Source organism: Sus scrofa, chromosome 12, assembly GCF_054392235.1.
Source record: "Sus scrofa isolate SSC_HxYL_T2T_F1_AM1 chromosome 12, Sscrofa_HxYL_maternal_Yorkshire_Landrace_v2.0, whole genome shotgun sequence".
Lineage (NCBI taxonomy): Eukaryota > Metazoa > Chordata > Mammalia > Artiodactyla > Suidae > Sus > Sus scrofa.
Window position 1 is genome coordinate 22,498,421 of NC_139394.1, and position 20,342 is coordinate 22,518,762.

General features: G+C 46.3%; 1 protein-coding gene across 2 annotated transcripts; it reads right to left on the reverse strand.

The window, feature by feature from the left end:
- Positions 1 to 1,923: 1,923 nt before the first annotated feature.
- Positions 1,924 to 14,618, reverse strand: MSL1 (MSL complex subunit 1). 2 transcript variants are annotated; one of them, XM_003358056.5, is made up of 9 exons: positions 13,536 to 14,618; positions 10,786 to 11,009; positions 9,273 to 9,655; positions 7,322 to 7,369; positions 6,809 to 6,873; positions 5,944 to 6,011; positions 5,189 to 5,313; positions 4,951 to 5,023; positions 1,924 to 4,543 (listed from the first exon to the last, which is right to left on the reverse strand). In XM_003358056.5, the coding sequence occupies exons 1-9, from the start codon at positions 14,301 to 14,303 to the stop codon at positions 4,453 to 4,455; spliced, it is 1,845 nt and encodes a 614-aa protein (XP_003358104.2). In that variant the 5' UTR covers positions 14,304 to 14,618; the 3' UTR covers positions 1,924 to 4,452. The 2 variants fall into 2 exon arrangements, with proteins under 2 accessions (XP_003358104.2, XP_005653965.1); XM_005653908.4 differs by lacking the exon at positions 7,322 to 7,369.
- Between the last annotated feature and the right edge of the window lie 5,724 nt (positions 14,619 to 20,342).

The following is a 20,342-nucleotide window of genomic DNA, read 5'->3' on the forward strand; positions in this document are numbered from 1 at the left end:
TGTTGCTGTGGCTGGGGTATAGACTGGCAGCTGCAGCTCCAATTTAACCCTTAGCCTGGGAACTTCCATATGCCACAGTTGCGGTCCTAGAAAGAAAAAAATATATGTGTGTATATATATGCACACACACACACACACCAGAGCAAGGTCCTTATGGGATAGCACAGGAGTCTGTCCTGTGTAATATTTTTACAAATATGGTTAAGGGTCCTGATACCAAATTCATATGCAGTATGAAACTAGAAGTCCTTCTGAATGAATTAAGATATTTAGTCAGTATCCAAACAGATCTCAGTTGGTTAAACAAGTGACCAATATGACAACTTGTAAATACAGCTCCAAAAACCAACTGCCTGTGTTAAAAATGGAGGATGTATGACTTAATTTTTTGTTTTAAGGGAGTTACATGGTGGCAGCATTGTCACTACTGTGGCACATATTTGACAACTGGCCTGGTAACTTTCACATGCTGCAGGCTCAAAAAAGACCTAGAGTGAGTTCCCGTTGTGGTTCAGCAGATTAAGAACCCAGTTGGTATCCATGAGGATGGGGGTTCCATCCCTGGCGTTGCTCAGTGGGTTAAAGGATACAGCGTTACTGCAAGGTGTAGGTTGTGGATGCAGCTGGGATCTAGCGCTGCTGTGGCTGTGGCATAGGCTGGAGGCTATGGCTCTGATTCAGGCCCTAGCCTAGAAACCTCCATGTGCTTTGGGTGCGGCTCTAAAAAGACAAAAAAAAGAGAGACTTAGAGGATCCTATTGATCACAAGGTAAATTTATAAACTTGGCTGCCAAGTTTAGTGTCTAAATATGGAAAGTCTGCCACTTTGCCTTTCAGTTGGTCTGAGTTCAGCTTTTAAATAGACATAAGCAAATTGTTCACTCATCCAGGGAGAACTGAAACATTCAAGTCTTTCTTTTGAGGAACAATTTTAAGATCTCTACCATGAAGATTGGATAGCCACAGCAAACAGTCCCTTTAACTATTCATGGGACTATGAGGAAAGGAGGAATTGATCTTTTTTTAATCACCCTGGAAGGCAAAGCAAGAACTAGTGAGTTCAAGTTATGAGCAGCTAGATTTTGTCAACAAGCAAGATTTCCTAAAATTTACAAAAAAAGTTATAGGAGAAATGTGTTAAAGGAGAAGCTGGACTTCATTTGTCTGGAATGTTGTCAAAGGTAAATCATGTCTAAGTTCTTTCCAACTGAGGTTTTATTAATTTAGACACCAGGCACCAAGTATAATCTCTTGTTTTTAAAGTTGCGCATTATGTGTAAGGAAGAATACAGGACAGAGGGATGAATGCTTCATATAAAAGAGAAAAGGTATGTTTTTCTATTTTGTGAAAGTGGATTTCTTTTTCTAGCCTTTTAAAACTTATGTTTGTTTTTTGTCTTTTTTAGGGCCACACCCTCGGCATATGGAAGTTCCCACACTAGGGGTCCAATCCGACTTGTAGCCACCGGCCTATGCCAGAGCCACAGCAATGCTGGATCCGAGCCACATCTGCGACCTACACCACAGCTCACAGCAACACCAGACCCTTAACCCACTGAGGGAGGCCAGGGATTGAACCTGCAACCTCATGGTTCTTAGTCAGATTCGTTAACCACTGAGCCATGATGGGGACGCCATAGCCTTTTAAAACTTATAAGCAGAGAAACTTATAAGCAGAGGAGTTCCTTGGTGGCACAGTGGGTTAAGGATCTGGCATTGTCACAGGATCAGGGATTGTCACAGGTTCAGTCCCTGGCCTGGGAACTTTTGCATGCTGTGGGTGTGGCCGGGGGGGGATATATGTGTGTTTATATATATATGTGTATAAATGATGTGTGTATGTATATATATGTATATATACACACACACAGCATTATTTAATGCTTCCCAATATGTCTAATAAATTGAAGCAAAATTCAAAAATTAACAGCCACAATAGTTTATTTACAATTGAACTCTTTATAAGATATTTACAAGACAACCAATTTTACACATCAGAAATGGTATCAAAAGTATGAATTACAACACAGACAACAATATGAAATGGGCATAAAACAAAGCTGAAGTGGACAGACAAGCAATTTCTCTTTTTAATTTATTAACACTAGCTTAAACTTTGTTAAAGAAAGAAACAAAGAACTATGTTTTAGGAGAACTGTAGGGCCTTCAGTTGAAGATGGGATTTCACAGTGCTGTATCCCATGTAGGGAAAAAATACGACTGATTTCCCCCCACACTCTAACACACTGTAATTTTGCTCTTGGAACTTTGCTGATCTACTCTCCATCCTCCTTCTCAACAAAACTTCAACATATCCAAATCAAAGGAGAGTTGATCTAGAAGAGGGGACAATAAAACAAGAAGTCCTAGGTCAAAGGAGAACCAAGGAAAGAAAATCCACTTAAGTCTGCCCAGATAGCACCTCATGGATTCCTCTTAGCCTAACTCAAGTTCAGAATCTGGGGAGTCCCCTGGGTAGGCACAAACATAAAGGTTAAATCTGCTAACCCATATCCAAATTAGGAATCTGACAAATGCCGAAAATCAAGAACTGAGAGGAATCAAGGACTAAAATAAAGAGACACTGATTGGTCTTTTTTCTTCTTGGGTACATTATAAAAGAACATAACATAGGTCAGAGTAGGAAAGCCAAACAGCTTGCCGTATTAAAATGATGGAGAACAAAGAAAATCTGGCCCAGTTTTTCTAGAAATCTCCTTCCTCTCCTTAAGGTGTGAGATGAGAGCCCCTAGTGGAATAAGTCCTATTTCTCTCTACATTCTTGCTGCAATGAAGTTCACAGCAGGTTCCCTTGTGGAGAGCCCACTCTCCTAAGCAGATGGAGTTACAAATGAAAACCCATAGACACACACACACACACACACCCACACACACACACCCACACACACACACCCACACACACACACACACACACACACGAGAAAGGAAAAATAAGAGCAGCAAGATCATCCAAGAATACTACATGTGCTGCCGGAATAATTCCTTTAAAAGTCAAACTCAGGGAGCACAGATCAACGTCTCACAAAAAGCTTTAGCAGTGGGAGGCCCCTGAGGAACTTTTTTCTTCCCACAATGGTATCCCATTCTCTCATGCTCCACTGATGGGCCGGCCACACACCCTACATACCTTGGCTTCTCCTCTAAAAGTGCTAATAATCTGGGGACATATTCTCTTCAAGGATAAAAGCCCCTACCTTCTAGGAGATTAGACCCCTACTTGTTTTCACACAATAGTCCTGAAGACTAAAGAAAGGCAATTCCTATATATTTAAGACCAGAGGTCTTGGCTCTATTTTCCTTCCAGATAGTTACAGGGATCTTACACTGAGACCAAAGTGGCCTGGAGTGCTGTCCTGAATTTTTTTTTAATAATGGGGAGGGGGAGTGGTTTGGGGGGTGGGAGGGAGCCAAGATGGTACACACACAAATCTATTTTTACAAAGTGAATGGAGAAGCTCATTAGGTACACCTGTTTCCAGATGTAGACATTTGCCAGCCAAAGGAAGCATGGGTTTCCACATACACCCCCACCCTCCCTCAATGTCTGTCCCCCCACCAAGAGCTCAGCTAAAAGGATAAAACCCAACTAAGGAATACTTGAGAAGTGATGTGACACAAGGACATCTATACAGGTTCTGGCATGCCATCTCCAAATGCCAACTCCTTTTGTTTAGAGCCATAACTGGTCCAAAACTAACCATCCTCATTCTCTTTTCCAAAGATTTTATTTTTTGAGGGGTAGGGGAATAAATTCAGTTACCCATTAACTAAGAAAATAATCAGAGCCAAATATCTCTTCCCACATGGCTATATCACAGAAGAGTTTTCAGAGAACAATTGTCTTTTCAGATAGTCATCTACCAACTCTCCAATCTCTCTTCTACCCTGTGAAGATGACTTGCTTTATCACGTCACTTGCTATTCCTCATCTGATCCTTAAGCTCACGGTGATATGGTTTTTTGTTTGTTTGTTTGTTTGCTTAGGGTAAATACCACTCTACTCAAACAATGAGGAAGGGTATACCAGGGCGAGAAGAGTGCCATGTAGGCACAGCTCCAAAGGCAGGGGTTGCTTCATCTTCCACAAGTCTAATGAAGAGAGCCCTTTTGCCCCTTTAAACATAGGCAAATGTAGAGAACCAGACCCCTGAAGCTTCCAAATCTGCCAGCCTGCAGATTGAGCTTGAGAGCTCATTTCCCCAAAAAGGGAAAAGAAATCCCAATCACCCTCCATAATTCACAACTAGCCCAATGAAAGAGTTTTTGTGAAATCAGAGTGATGAAAACAAAACCAAGATCAGGGGAGTATGGAAGGGCATTATCAGCAAATGTAACATACATGAGGACATAGGTCACATATACAGGTCTCTGCCACTCTCTGGGAATGGCATGCTACAACTATCTGAAGACAGAAGGTTCTTGCCAACACAGCTATTTCCTACATGTCCGATGAGGAGTTTGCTTCTTCTGGATCTCCAACCTGCATCGGCTACGCTCATCCAACCAGGGCAGCTCAAAATTCCTGGCAAAAAAGCGGGTAAGAAAGTCAACTTGCAAGACTAGAGAAATTCAGTACGAATGTAAGAGTAGCTCAGAAAAAAGACATTATGCCCTTCACCACTCCTAGCCCTGACTCCCAAGTCCCAAGTTTAGAGTGTCTTTTCCTCCCTCAAAGCCCGAGCAACAGTGTGCTATTAAAATGATTGATCTTTAGTGTTAAGTCTATTTCTAACTCAAAAAACAATCCTCCTAATTCCTGGCTTGGGAATCTTATCACAGAAAAAGTTACTTGTCCAAGCAGCCTCATTCCATCAAAAAACCCACAGATATCCCTAACCCAGCCATTCTACCGTGTACCTAGGCTTCCATGAAGTGGGAGGTGAAGTGCAGCCTACCTGAGAGGAGGCGGAGAAAAAACTCAATACTTACTGTGGAGTTAGTTTTGGTAATGGTCGTCCAAATGCTACAACAGGCAAGAAGGGGGTAATCATCAAACTTTCAACTATGGAAGAAAGCCAAATGGGACTTTGTTAGTGACATAGATGGGGAATGTCTAGCAATTATAAATGTTCCAAAATATTGCATTCATTCAAACCAAGTTGTATCCTGGAGCTCTGCACCCTTTTCTTCTCTGAAAAACCTACTCTTCTCAAGAAAGAAAACTTACCATCATCTGGCTCAGGGAAAAATGAGGTAACCTCAGGCTCAGATTCCTGAATTCCTTTCTTTTTATACATTCTGAGCTGCAGTCGCTGTAAAATTCTTTGTTCCCTGATCCTCTGAATATCCCATCTGGGAAAAACAAACCAGACAAACAAAACAAACAAACCCAACATTACTGAAAACCTGCTCTATAAAAGCAATTCCAATCCAGATGCTAGGGAGATCTTTGCTGAGTCTTCTAGATGGGGGTAGGATGAGGGGAGGATAAAAAGAGAACTGCCTGCTTGCTTAGGGAAGAGCTGCTAAGGTCTAGCAGTCTAGAGCACATGTTGGTGTTCCCTCTAAAGAAAAAGAGGCCAAACATCTTTACCCATACATGACAACCATTTCATTTTTTTTTCCCCCATAACAACCATTTCAAACTCTGACACTCAACCAATTGGGAAGCCAGTAATTTAAGAGTATTAAGGGAGTTTCCGCTGTGGCTAAAAAACCCAACTAGTAACCATAAGAACGAAGGTTTGATTCCTGACCCTGCTCAATGGGTAAAGGATCTGACGTTGCTGTGGCTGTGGCATAGGCTGGCAGTTGCAGGTCCAATTCCCCTGGCCTGGGAACGTCCATATGCTGTGGGTGAGGCCCTAAAAATAAATAAACAAACCAAAGTATTTGCACTCCAGGGCTCTCCTCAGTGTAGATAAGAGAGGTCAGGGTCCTATAGGGCTCAGTAGTTCCCAGAATGGACAGGCCTAGCCTCACCTTTTCCTTCTCTTCTCATCCAGCTCCAGTTTCGCATGCCGCTTCGAAAACACACTGTCATCCAGGTTCTGTGTAGAGAACAGCAGTTGATAAGCTATTTCTCATCATGTGATGCACACATACTCATTTACAGCTTCCAAGAATATAAAATATTTCACTTCAGGGCCCACCTGAGTCTGTGAGTTCTCTGGATATCATGGAAACCTCCTGGTAACAAAAGCAACAAAACACACACTCCTTTCCCAACCCCCCTGCAGAATTTCTATATTTCAAGATCATTTCTATAATTTTCCAAGGTAAAAGTCACATCAAGGAGTTCCCACCATGGCTCAGCTGAAATGAATCTAACATCCATGAGGATGCAGGTCCGATCCCTGGCCTCGATCAGTGGGTTAAGGATCCAGCGTTGCTGTGAGCTGTGGTATAGGTCACAGACGAGGCTCAGATCTTACGTTGCTGTGGCTCTGGTGTAGGCCAGCGGCCACAGCTCTTATTCAACCCCTAGCCTGGGAACCTCCATATGCCGCGGGTGCGGCCCTAAAAAAGCAAAAATAAAATAAAACTTTTAAGAGTCAAATCAGCTCAGAATATGTAGTTCTGTTACATGCTCACATGCTAACTTTTCTACTTAGAATGAAATCTAGTTTGGTTTTGAACATTCCCTAGCTATTTATTTTTCAATAAATCACTTAGCCACTCTGGACCTCAGTGTTCTCATCTACACAACAAAGGATAACTTCTCAAGTTACCTTCTGGCTTCAAGGTTCTCTTAACCCATCTATACAGTTACCATAACATATTCATGTTACATCCCCACTTCCATCTGTCTCTCACCCCCTTCCCCTGACAGGTCTTGGGTACGTACCTCCAAAAGGTCTGAAGGATTTGGGTCCCTTAGAGGCTCTACTGAGTGGTCCCTCCAAGAAGGAACTGGAAAGAAAAAAAAAAAGAAAAAGAAAGGGAGGAGGGGTGGAACCACCCTTAAATCCAAGGTCATACAATTTACTATTCACTAGGACAAGAGGTCTCTCCCCAGATAAGACAAAGTTACCAAGTGATAGGAATCCATTCTACGGCCTCATCTGAAGCCATATTCAGTGTCCTCGCTACGGTATTAAAAGAACCTAAAATGCCATTGCAGTCTGCCAAACACAGGATCACAAAAAACCCTAAACCAATACCTGACAATTCATATAATGGATGCTATTGCAGTTCCTGAAAAACAACTGAAATTTGTAGTCATTTTGAAGTCTATAGTGTGATCACCAAGGACTCTCACTCTCCCACATCCAACTGATGGGGAAAACAGCTCCCAACCATCCACCATCCCACCCACCCCCACCCCAGGCCCAGCCAGCACAATTCCTATTCTACTCACCAGCCAAGACTGAAGTTTCTCCTGCAACACTTGATGGCATCAGACACCCTAAATAATGCAGGAAAGAAGAATCATCTCAGTGTAAAAAGAAAAAAAGCCCATACCCAAAAATGGAGGAAAGGACCATCACTGAAGTTCTCACTAGGAAGCCATTTTGGTTTTTTGAGTTTTTCTTTTGAGAATTTCTCTCTGGGGGAGGGGAAGAGGGAACAACAGACAAAAGAAAAGAAAATAAGCCCACCACTTTTTTTTTTACACTGAGACGACTTCTTTTCTTCATTATTTAGGGTGGTTTCCCTGCAACAGTTGATGGCCATGGATATCAAACCTTAAACTCAGAACATGGCAGGTGAGTAAAAGTTGACCCTATTTTTCAAATACAAGTTCAGTGTTCTCAAAACTTACATATGTAGTCTTCTTAAACAGCTCCCTCCTCCCTCCAAACAAACTACCTTGCTGGTCCAGCCTGAACAACATGCACAAAGACTTTGGCTTCCTTAGAACAAGCCTTTGAGACTTCCTCTTGAGATAGGGGTGTCAAGAATAATGATTCATACGTTTATTCACAACTCAGGCTCCTCAAAGGGCTGGGATCCCCCCAGGCAGACTCTTTCTGTACTGCTAGGCCCACAATCTCAGAGGTGTTTGGAATTTTCTGTACTAGGGCGGAAAGGATTTTCAAAAACAGCCAGTCACACCGAACAGCTCCGGACCAAGCCATTTCCCAATCCCGGATGGGAAATTGCTTCACGGTTTCTCTTAAGTTGTTACACATTGCCATGGCAGCAAGAAAGTTAAACCATTAAGGATGAACCTGTTCAACTGACTGAATCAACAAAAAACCTGAACCTAGATCAGTGCCCTGGTCTATCGCATGTACTCAAGTGTGTGCCTAATGAGTTTTAGATCATTAAGAAGAGTACTCTATCTTTCCCACTTAATTTTGTCACCAGAACAGCCAAACAAAGCCTGGAGAATGCTCTTGTCTCATTGGAATGGATTCCCATCCCCATCCCTACTAGGGCAAGACACAGCAGTAAAAACTCAGGGCTGTGGCTTCCAAGAAGGCTGCCCCACCATCACCCCGCGGCACCCACAGTGACTGTCACAGACTAACATTACACGATTGAAGGCACATTCCAGTTACTGGTTGATGTAGGAGATAGGGGAACATCTCTGTGTGGAAGCCATGAAGAAAAAAAAGGGAATGAAGACCAAGGCCCCATACCCCACACCCATCCCAAGCAGCTCAGATATCCCAAGATAGTCCTTATTGTTTGAAAAATAGTTTGTAGACCATTTTATTTAAATATATGAACAACCAATGGGCTACTGCAATCCAAGTAAACTCTTCACATTTAGAACCTTTGTGAAGTATAGTAAGATAAAGTAAGACTGTTGGTCTTTGGCAGATTCCTCCTGCCCCCCAGACCGGGACATAGAGATACAGATAAATGTTTATATAGTTAAAGAGCGGAGGCCCAGGTGAAATTCCCCACCCCAAGCTGGCTTCCCAACCAGAAAATTACCATTGGCCCCTGAGAACACCCAAAGACCACCCTCCCAGGTTTCACACAATATCAATTGCAGGAACAGTCGTGCATGGCAAAGTATAAGTTCTATGCATTTCACAGCACAGAAAACCCTTCTTTCAGAGGGCATGCAAGTTGCCGGAGATTACACCCCCAAGTCTGGTGCTCTTGTGATGAGCAACTTACTGGCAAACACATCTCCCAGTGTTGTAAGCAGGCAAAAACATTGAGCACATTTTGCTGTAATTCCATCTATTTGCAATGCCTGCACAGTGTCTGTCTCTGGCTGTTAACTTACTCATTCTTGACAGAACTCTGCTTTATTGATTGCACTTTTTTAAAAATGCCAAAGGCATTTCACACTTGTTAGCTTGACCGCCACCACTAGGGTATAAGAGCAAGTGTTCTCTATGCCTTACTTGCTACAGTCTCCTCCTTCTTTGGAGAGGATTCCCGTAATGGTAACGGTGATGGGGGAGGCTGGTGCCAACGACACAAATACATTTCTGTGGTGGAAAGGTACGGCAAATCTTCTATCTCACTTGAGAAGGCTTTCTCCTTGGGATGGGTGCTGGGTCCCTTCTGGGGAGTTGAGAGTCTTGGTGGGGTGTCCACTGAAGACCGGGGCTTTTCTGGAGTTTCTTGGCTCCTCAATTCACGTTTACAAACAGTTTCAGATAAGGAACCACAGGGTTCCTCCTTAACAGGAGAGTGCTTAGGAGTTTTTGTTTTGACTTTTGAAAATTCAGGAGCCAGCTTTTTAACAGGAATCTTTCTTTCTGTACTTCCAAATGGGGATTTCCTATTAGATAGGGAAGAAAACATTATAAAATTTATTGACTCTTGAATGAAACCCGATTTGATTACATTTTGGGGCAAAAGAACTAGCTTGCCGCAAAAATGACCAGTGTTCAGACATCTAAATGTCTGGTTTATCTGGCTGTCATGAGCAGGAACAGCCATATGTTTAAGAGTGTATATAATAGGCCCTTAGTAAATGTTTGTTGAACAAGTGAGTTTCTATGCCTAAGAACCTCTACTAGTATCCTATTGCCTACCAAATCTAAAAAGGTTCCTATTTTACTCAAGATCCTTTAGCTAATTTCAGATGCCTCTACTCTGTGGTCTATTTCATTCCTGTCAACCAGAGACCAGTCTCTTATTCCCCCCACAATCCTATACCATGTTAATTCAACCTCTGAGTTAGGAGGGCTTTTGTTTGTTTGTTTTGCTATTTCCTGGCTCTTTCTCCCACCACACTACACACACACACACACACACACACACACACACACACACACACACACACACACACTGCCAGAATGCCACACACACACACACACTGCCAGAATGCCATCTCCTTTCCTTTTTACCAACCTAAACTTCCATACTTCTTTTCCAAGATCCATTGCTTCCTTAAAGTTTCACTATTCTAACTCACAATAATCTTTAGTATCTCTGAATTCTATAAAACTTAGTTTGTATCTCTGTTATCTATCTGCATGTTTTATTACAGCTGAATTCTGAGTTTTCAAAATTCATGCCATCTTTACAGCCAGAGTAATCTCTTTGAGTCCAAGGACTATTAGACCTTTCATTTTAATGCCTGCTAGTGCCTAACACAATAAAGGAATTCAACTGTTCCTAACCTGAAGGGCTATAGTTTTCTTTAAGAAACTCAGCTGTCACATTTGTTGTCCATTCTCTTTATGATGTACTCTGCATTCTGTAATTATGACTGTGACCAAAACTTTCCTAACAGACTTTTATAGCCTGTGCAAGAATGTTTCAAGACAGTTTCTCAGCACAGAAGGCCTCATGATTCAAGATATAGTTGTATTAAAACTAATTTATAAGTCCTAATTCTCTACTCTCTGTCACTGGAAACAGGTGTCCTTATGTCCAGACAGTGTAACAAAGTTATCAGCACACCTTTTGTGTCCCTTTCCACTCCGCCCACACGAGAAAGGCTTGGGAGGCAGAGTCTGGGATGTCTCAGAAAGCTCCGGCTGGCACTCCAGTTTAATTTTCTCAGATAGCTCCGTTTCCTCTCTCTCTTCAGTTTCATAGCCCTGAAACAGCTTGTGCCTTTCTTTCTCGTTATCCTTCTTTACCAACTGCATCCGCCTTTCCATACGTTCAATCCGAGCAAGGAGCTAAAAGAGAGAGTGGCAAAATGCAGGCTTAAAAAATGAAAATAATTAAACACAGATAACTTAGCCCCATTTTGGAATCAGTATGGTCTTCTGCCTCTTTCCATGAACCACAGCAATTCAACTTATTTTTAACAGGCAGACGTCAATCTGAATAGATTTCCTTAAACACAATAGAGAAGACAGGTTACACTACTTAATTTTAAGGGCTAACCTAGTTGGGGAGAAGCATGGGGAAATGTGCAGTTCATTCTTCTGAAAGAAAAACCTCTTCACTGGGAGGGACACAACATGCCTTTTAAATGGCCTGGTCTCTGCTGCTGCTAACCATGTGGCTCCAAGTCAGTTTGGGAGTTTCCAGAATTAACCTTAACGTTCTTTTAAGGAGGCCATAAATTTCTCCAAACTGTATCCTCTCTACTTCCACTCCAAAATGCTATACACAAGGGCAAAGTCCAAACAGTACATTGAGAAGGAATTAAAAGCTCACACAATCACAGTGTCACTAGGGATTGCAGTGTTATTTCAAAGGGGAGGGGAGGGTGGGGAGGTGCCACCTAAACAATGAACACTCAATCTGAAAGAATTATAAAAAGAACCAGTACCCATAAATCCCATCAAACATCAAATATGCATATTGCTTTGCATTTGAGATAACAGGAAAAATTATACCCATTTATCTAAATATTAAAAACAAAGTCTTTTCATTCTAATTAAGGGGAGGACCACGTAATCAAACAGAAAATGGAAGTCTATTATCATTGAAAACTTCACCTTAAAATGTCCTGAGAAAAGGTGCCAACTGTGTTACTTATACCCTAAATAAGAATTTTATTTGGGTTAGACAGGTGCATTAATGTTGACTTCATTACATCCACTTAGCTGCATAGGTTTCATGAGAGACCAAACAACAACTGGACTAAGAGAAACAAGCTTAAGCAACGCTAAGACTGCAATACACAACAGAAGAAGTGAATGCCAAGTTCACAATGACACTCTATCCTTAACTCACCCCACTTTTCCTGCCTAGGAAAGTCTGCAAAGGGGCCGTTACCTCAGGAACTAAGCAGAAACCTCCACAATCAGCAGAGAGCACCCTTGTCAGCCATACTCTCATTTCATCTCCTTCTGTTTTGATTCACAGCCTTAACATTACTTAACCACGGTTTGTGGGTGACATTTCCTTGATTTCTTCTCCTCTACTGGTCGTTCTCTTCCCGCCTCCCCCCACCCCAAGTAAGGACATGTTGTGTTGTAATTACAGTACCATCACCCCCCTAGACTGCAGTACAGTAGCTGAGCAGTGCCACCTCCATATTGAGTAACTTCCACAAATCAACACCAGGAGATATTTTAATGAGACCTGCCCCAGCTCCCATTCCACCTCGCAGAATGCATTCTCCAATTAAACAGTTGCTGCCTGAAGAGATTCATTTGGAAAGCAAACAAAATGAATAGCCTCTGCTCCCTTGCTCAGCCCTTGGCGCACAAAAAAACGCCAGAGAGAGAGAGAGAGACAGAGGGAGAGGGAGGGAGAGAGGGAGGGAGAGAGAGAGAGAGGGAGAGAGGGGAGAGAGAGAGAGAGAGACTGCTGCAGCCTGAACACAACAATTGTAGAAACCATGTTTATTTTTAGGCAGCTGTAAGGTATGCTGGCACCATAACACCCCACCACCACAGCTTTGCTGATATATGAAGGAATATATTTTATCACATAAGGTGCCCTTAACTACTGCTGCAGTAAAAGCAAGCCTATACAGTCATGCTCCTTAGAAGTACAAAGAAATAATAAATGACTCCTCTACGACCCTAAGATGCTAAAATAGGGGAAATTTTTTGGTCTACTTAATACATTTAATAAGCTTAATTTCCCCTGATGCCGTGAAAATCTTCCATCCTCTAAACACCATGCTTATGATACAAGGGAACTGATCAGTAGGTCATGTTTTATAACTCAAATTCCTGTTAAAAACTGTTTGAAATCAAAGGCCATGATTCTTTTAATATCATCTTAAAAAACTAAAATAAGATTCCACCGTGAATCACCTCTACCCCTCTGCCAATTAAAAGGCCTGCTGTACTCTATCTAAAGATGCTACAGCAGTGCTTGGAGCAACAGCTGCTATGGCCCTCTTCTCCAAAATGCACGTCCAACGCAAAGCTCTTTAGTTTAACCCCTTCCACAAAGCCACCACATCTGCATCCCACCTTTTCATTTTCAACCCCTCACAAATCAGGTCTTTTCCCACTCTAAACGTCTTTCCCACAAGTCTGCGGCTGTCATTTTAAATTAACCCTTTGGCACCTGAACCCTCCCCTCCCCCAGTAGGCTGCCCTTTAACCCTTCCCTCCAACCCAGCGTGTCTGTGAGCCCGGCTCCCAGGGACCCGGCACCCAAGATGACGCCTTTGCTGGTGGCCAACCTCCTTAACCCTAACCCAGGGATACCTTAACCTTCTACAGCCCCCTTCCCCCGAGCATGCGCACAACTCGCTCCTCGTCCCGAACGCAGATTAACCCCTCCCGTACCGTGTCTCTCTCTGACTTCAGCTCCTCGATCTCCTTCTCCTTGGCCTGCAGCTGCTGCTGCTGCTGTTCGATGAGGTCCAATTGCAGCAGAAGGATCTGTTTGAGGCAGGCGGCCTGACTGGAGGCTCCCGAGCCGCCGCCACCCCCGAGAGGGCTCTTCCTCATACTCTTCCATCGGCCCTCGCTGGCCGCCAGGGTCCCGGCGGTGGCGGTGGGCGCGAGGGGTGGCGGCCCGGGCAGAGGTAGTGGTGGGGGTCCCGCCGGGTCCGAGGCGGTGGCAGCTGGGGGAGCCGCCCCACCCTTGTCCCCAGCCCAGGGCGTAGGCTCTTTGGCCGCCGCCACGAGAGAGCCCGTCTGAATGGGCAGCACCGCCTGATACTTGGGTCGGGGACTGCAGCCGGCTCCGGCTGCCGCTGGCTCCCCCCCAATGCCAGCTTGTTTGGTGGCCGGGGGCGGACAGGGCAAGGGCACCGAGCCGCCCCAGCTCTCTTCCTGCTGCCCGGGGGCCGCCCCGGCCGGGAGTAACAAGCCCCGGCCCTTGCCGCCGCAGCCGGCCGGGGAGGGCGCGGGGCTCCCGCCCTGGGAGGAGGCCAGCGGGGGCCCCGGCTCCTTGAGCTTACGGTGCCGGGGGAGGAAGTGGGCTTCGGCCGCCCCGGGCTCGTCCTCGGGCCCGCCCAGCGCCGCAGCCCGCTCGTAGTCCAGTCGCTGCTCAGGGTTGCCGCCGGCAGGGGCCGCGGCCGCCTTGAACACTGCGGATCTCATGGTCATAGTGGTCCGGAGCAGCGCCGGGGACCGAGACGGAGGAGGGGGTGGGGAAGGGGCGAGGTGCTGGGGGTCGAGGACGGAGGAGGGGGAGGGGAGTTTGGCGGGCTCGCCTCAGCAGCGCGGCAGCAGGCCTCGGCTAGCGCGGCTCCTCCGGGGCCCGGGCGCCATCCCGCCGGCGTGCGGAGAAGTGGAGGCCGCGGCTGAGGCCCGCCGCCGGCCCATGGGGGCCTCGCCGCCGCCTCTGCTGCCGCCGCCGCCGCCTTCGCCTCAGAGGCAGGAGCTCGCACCCAGCCGCCCCCGAGCTCATCCCCGGAGCTCGCTTCGGCCCCCCCTGGCCCGGCCGGGCCCGCCTCGTCTCCCCACCCCACACCCCCCCTTCCCCGCCCCGGCCCCCCGCCCCGGAGCTCGCCTCAGCCGCCCCGAGCCTCCATTTTCCCCCCTCTCCTCCTCAGGAGGGGGTGGGAGGGATGGGTCCGCCCAAAGCCCTCCTACTCCGGGAGGGGGTCTGTCGCCTCCCCTGGGGGTCTCCGGGCTCCGAGTCCCCCTCCCCCACTGTCACCCCCGGCGCCTCAGCGTTTCCCTTTAAAAAAACGGAGCCGCTCCGAGCCGCCGCCGCCGCGGCCGCCGCCGGCAGGAGGGCGCATGCGCTGGGAGGGACGCGGGCGGGAGCGAACCGGGAGCCGAGAGGAGGGAGGCGGGCCGCGCTATTGTGAAAGGGGCCGCCGCCGCCTCGAGGAGGGCGGGGAGGGGGCCGCGGGGGCGCCGGGCGCGGGGGGCCGGCGAGGGGAGGCCGGGGATGAGGGGCGAGGACCCAGAAGCCGGCGGAGCGGCGGGGTGAAGGTGGGCTGCCGGGGGAGGGGCGAGCCGGGGGAGGGCCAGGAGGAGGGAAGAAAGGGCGACTGCGGAGGCTCCCCGGGAGAGAGGAGCGCGAGAGAATGGGGCTGAGAGCAAGGAAGGGGGCTTCGGGAGGCTGAGGCGCCCTCCGTGGAAGTGTACCGAGCGCTCCACGTACCCGCCCTGCGCTGGGCGGCCCCTTCCCGGGGCACCTTGGCAACCCGTCTGGCCCTCGCCAGAGGGGCCCTGCGGCCCCCGCAGCCCCGCACGCCTCCTGGACCGGAGTCAGGATGCAGGCTCCTGTGGGTGTTTTCTGGGCATAGAATTCTAACCCCTCCACCCCCTGCACTCCCCAGCAGCCCCACACTGGTATGGGAGAGAATGAAGTTCTTTGTCTCTAAGGGATCCAGACCAGAAACGGAGGGGACCTCTGGTTCCCCAAGGAAGGAAAATCCCTGCTGTCTGCTGCCTGGGGAGTTGTTGCCACCACCTCCCTGAAATGAAGTATTGCCAGCTACCAACAGTTCTTTCCCAACGGCCATGTCCCCAGCCTTCTTAAGTCACTTCTAGCATCTTCTGGGGGTTCATGAAAGACTGAAGAAAGGAAGGCATTTTTACCTTTACCCAGAATAGGAATAATTTAGGGTATTTTATGCTGAGCACTTCATCTTCTCCGTGTTCCTTGTGTGTATGTGTCTGTCCGTCTTAACTTCCAGGCAACTTTAGCCAACAAATCCTCACAGAATTCCTCGTGGAAAAACTCTTAATAGTTTTAATTGATTGTTTTTCTTTTCTGTTGAGGTGGGATTTTTTTTTTTCTTCAGTCCATATGGAGAGGGAGATGACTAACATTCTTTGGCCCAATGTGAAAACCTCTAATTAAAACTGTATCTCTGCCTTGTGGGCCCAAAGCATAAAGCACTGGAAAATTGAGATAAATAGGTGTGAATGTGTTGAGAAGCCAAGAGAGCCCCAGCCTTCTTCTACCAGACTTTATGGCCTCAGATCTGCAAGGGGGATTTTATTGAAGTTAGGGATACCAATGAAGGGGAGAGGGGGTTGTATGGCAAGAGGCACATAGATTGTGGTGATCTTTTTCAGTGTCAAGACTTTCAGTACCAGAGTTTCCGTCATGGTGCAGTGGTTAACAAATCCGACTAGGAACCATGAGGTTGCGGGTTCAGTCCCTGGCCTTGCTCAGTGGGTTAAGGATTCGGCGTTGCTGTGAGCTGTGGTGTAGGTTGCAGACTCGGCTCGGATCCCATGTTGCTGTGGCTCTGGTGTAGGCCACTGTACAGCTCCGATTAGACCCCTAGCCTGGGAATCTCCATATGCCACGGGAGCGGCCCTAGAAAAGGCAAAAAGACCAAAAAAAAAAAAAAAAAAAAAGGCTTTCAGTACCATCTCTACACTGGCAAGTCCTAAATTTATATCTTCTTTCTAGACTCATCCCCTCACTCCAAAATCATGTATTCAGAAGTTCCCTGATGGTGCCTTGGGTAAAGGATCTGGCTTTGTTACAGCTATGGTTTGAGTTCCATCCCTGGTCTGGGAATAGGCCACAGTCAGGGCCAAAATCATATATTCAACTGCCTAGGAGACATATCCATTTGCATGCCTAGCAGACATTTCAAACTTACATCTAAATCACACTCCTGGAGTTCCCGTCGGGGCTCAGTGGTTAACGAATCCAACTAGGAACCATGAGGTTGAGGGTTCTATCCCTGGCCTTGCTCAGTGGGTTAAGGATCCCGTGTTGCCATGAACTGTGGTGTAGGTTGCAGATGCAGCTCGAATCCCATGTTGCTGTGGCTGTGGTGTAGGCCGGCGGCTACAGCTCTGATTCGACCCCTAGCCTGGGAACCTCCATATGCTGCGGGATTAGCCCTAGAAATAGCAAAAAGACAAAAATAAATAAATAAAAATAAATCACACTCCTGAATTTCTCTCACCCGAATCCTGCTGCTTCTTGGAGTTCCTGTTGTGGTGCAGGAACCACGAGGTTGAGGTGTTCGATCCCCAGCCTCACTCAGTGGGCTAAGGATCCGGCATTGCTGTGGCTGTGGGGTAGACCGGCAGCTGTAGCTCCGATTGGATCCCTAGCCTGGCAACCTCCATATGCTGTGGGTATGGCCCTAAATAGCATTAAAGAAAGCAATCAATCAATCAAAATAGTCATCGTGACCTATAGGATCCAGATCCAGCCCCCTCTGACTTTTGCTCCTACTACTCTCCCCCTTATTCACTCCCCTTCTGGCACACTCACCTCTTTGCTGTCCTTCAAAAACACCCAGCATGTGTCTGCTCAGGGCCTTTTGCTGTTCGCTCCATTTGGGTCTTTTTTTTTTTTTTTTTTTTTTTTTTTTAGGGCCACACCTGCAGCATATGGTAGTTCCCAGGCTAGGGGTCAAATCAGAGCTACAGCTGCCAGCCTACTCTACGCCACAGCCACAGCAACTTGGGATCCAAGCCGCATCTACAACCTTCACCACAACTCACAGGGCAACACCAGATCCTTAACCCACTGATGGAGGTCAGGGATTGAACCCGCATTCTCAAGGATCCTAGTTGTGTTCATTAATTACTGAGCCACGACAGGAACTCCCTCACTCCTTCAGATATTCACATACCTTCCTCTCATTTCCTTCAGCTTTTACTAAATATCTTTTTATCAGGCCTTCTCTGGCCACCCTGTAAAAACCCACAACCTCCTCCAAATTCCCTCCCCCCTTTCTTGCTTTATTTTTTTTATGTACTTATTAACATCTTACTTGTGGGGCGTTCCCGTCGTGGCTCAGTGGTTAACGAATCTGAGTAGTATCCATGAGGACCCAGGTTCGATCCTTGGCCCCGACCAGTGGGTTAAGGATCTGACGTTGCTATGAGCTGTGGTGTAGGTCACAGACACGGCTTGGATCCCAAGTTGCTGTGGCTGTGGCGTAGGCCGGCAGCTGTAGCTCCAATTTGACCCCTAGCCTGGGAACCCTCCATATGCCATGCAAGCGGCCCTAAAAAGACCCAAAAAAACCCTAACTTGTAATTTACCTTGTTCATAGTCCTCTCCCGCTAGAATGTGAATTTTGTGTTGTTTTGCTCACTGCCCCTAGAACCATACCTGGCACAAAGCAGAAAGTTTAATATTCACTGAGTGAGTAAATAAGCTGTTTAGATATATTAAGAGAAAGCATCTACCCTTAAACTTTAGCTTGGTTGAGAATAACATTAATAGAGTGTAAAAATTAATGAAACCTAGGGAAGAATGAAGTTGTCGAGAAGCACAGAGAAGACAGAACACATTAACTAAGGGAATTCAGAAACTGACAACTGAAGGTTGAGGCCATAGGAGGACATTTCAGACAGAAGTGAGAACATTGCAAAGACATAGGATAAAAGGATGTATTGGAGTAAATGGGAGAAGCTGGCTGGAGTTTAGTTTAGCTAGTGAGGAGTATAGAAGATAAAGCAGGCAAGGTGTGTTGAGACCAGATTATTAAGGTCTGAAGGTCAAGTTAAGAAATAGAAAGTCCCCTCCATATCTGTAAGTTCCACATCTGCAGATTCAACCAACTGCGGCTCAAAAATCTGCAAGAAAAAATTCCAGAAAGTTCCAAGAAGCAAAACTTGAATTTGTCACATACCCAGCAATGATTTACATAGCATTTACATTTTGTTAACTAGTAAAAGTAACCTAGAGATATTTAGAGGATGTGTGTAGGTTATATGCAAATATACCTTTTTTTTTTTTTTTTTGCCAAGCCTACCCATGCGGAAGTTCCCGGAGCCAGGGTGACAACTCGGGATCCTTAACCACTAAGCCACCAGGGAACTCCAAATATATGCCATTTTATATAAAATTTGAACATTCAAGGATTTTGCCTGGACCAACGCCCCTTGGATACTGAAGGACAACTAATTTATCAGCCAAGGTGAAACATGAAAGGATTTCCAGCAAAGTGTGGAATGATCAGACTTATGTTTTTGAAGTCTAGCTTCAATATTTATACATTTGGGAGTTCCCGTCGTGGTGCAGTGGTTAACGAATCTGACTAGGAACCATGAGGTTGTGGGTTTGGTCCCTGCCCTTGCTCAGTGGGTTGACGATCCGATGTTGCCGTGAGCTGTGGTGTAGGTCACAGACGCGGCTCAGATCCTGCGTTGCTGTGGCTGTGGTGTAGGCCGGTGACTACGGCTCCGATTCAACCCCTAGCCTGGGAACCTCCATATGCTGCAGGAGCGGCCCAAGAAATGGCAAAAAGACAAAAAAAAGAAATTTATACATTTGCACCGAAGGCTGTTAGTCCAGGTGAGAGATGAGTGGTTAATCTAAGGCACTAGTAGATTCCCTAGTGGGATATAGAGGGAATGACAAGAGACGCCATGATTAGGGAAAAGCTCAGGTATGAGGCTGCAAGCGGCAATCACACTTCCACCATTTATTGGCTTGTGTGATTTAACCTCTATCTCAGTTTCCTTATCTGCAAGAGGACAGTAACAGGACTTTGCCTCCCAGGGTTATAGTGTGAGGATTCACTGAGATAATCCAGGCAAAGTGTTTATCATGTCCTATGGCACCTGGTAATGCTTGAGAGCGTAGTTATCATATTACTATTAATTTGCAGAATTTGTTGATCAATAGAAAGTGTGAGGAGGGGGTAAGGAAGAAGGACTTTGTGGTCAAGATTTCTAAAGCCAGGCAGATGACAATTCCATGAACAAACTGTGACTGTTTTCTTCCTCCCTAGACCAAGTGTACTCCAAGAAGGGCATCGACATCAGCAGCGCCTGGGAACTTGATAGGAGTGCAAATTTTTAGACACCCCCCCTCTAGACCTAATGAATCAGAAAATCTGGGGTGATACTCAAGCAGTCTGTGGGAATTTTTTTGGTTTTTGTATTTTTTTGCTTTTTAGGGCCACACCCTCGGCATATGGAAATTCCCAGCCTAGGGGTCAAATTAATTGGATTGTATCTGCTGGCCTACATCACAGCCATAGCAACATGGGTTCTGAGCCGAGTCTGAGACCTACACCACAGCTCACAGCAATGCCAGATCCTCAACCCACTGAGCAAGACCAGGGATTGAACCTGAGTCCTCACTGATACTAGTCTGGCTTGTTACCACTGAGCCATGATGGCAACTCCCAAGCAGTCTGTGTTTTAACAAGCCCTTCGGGTGGCCAGGGATCAAACCTGCATCCTCATGGATAT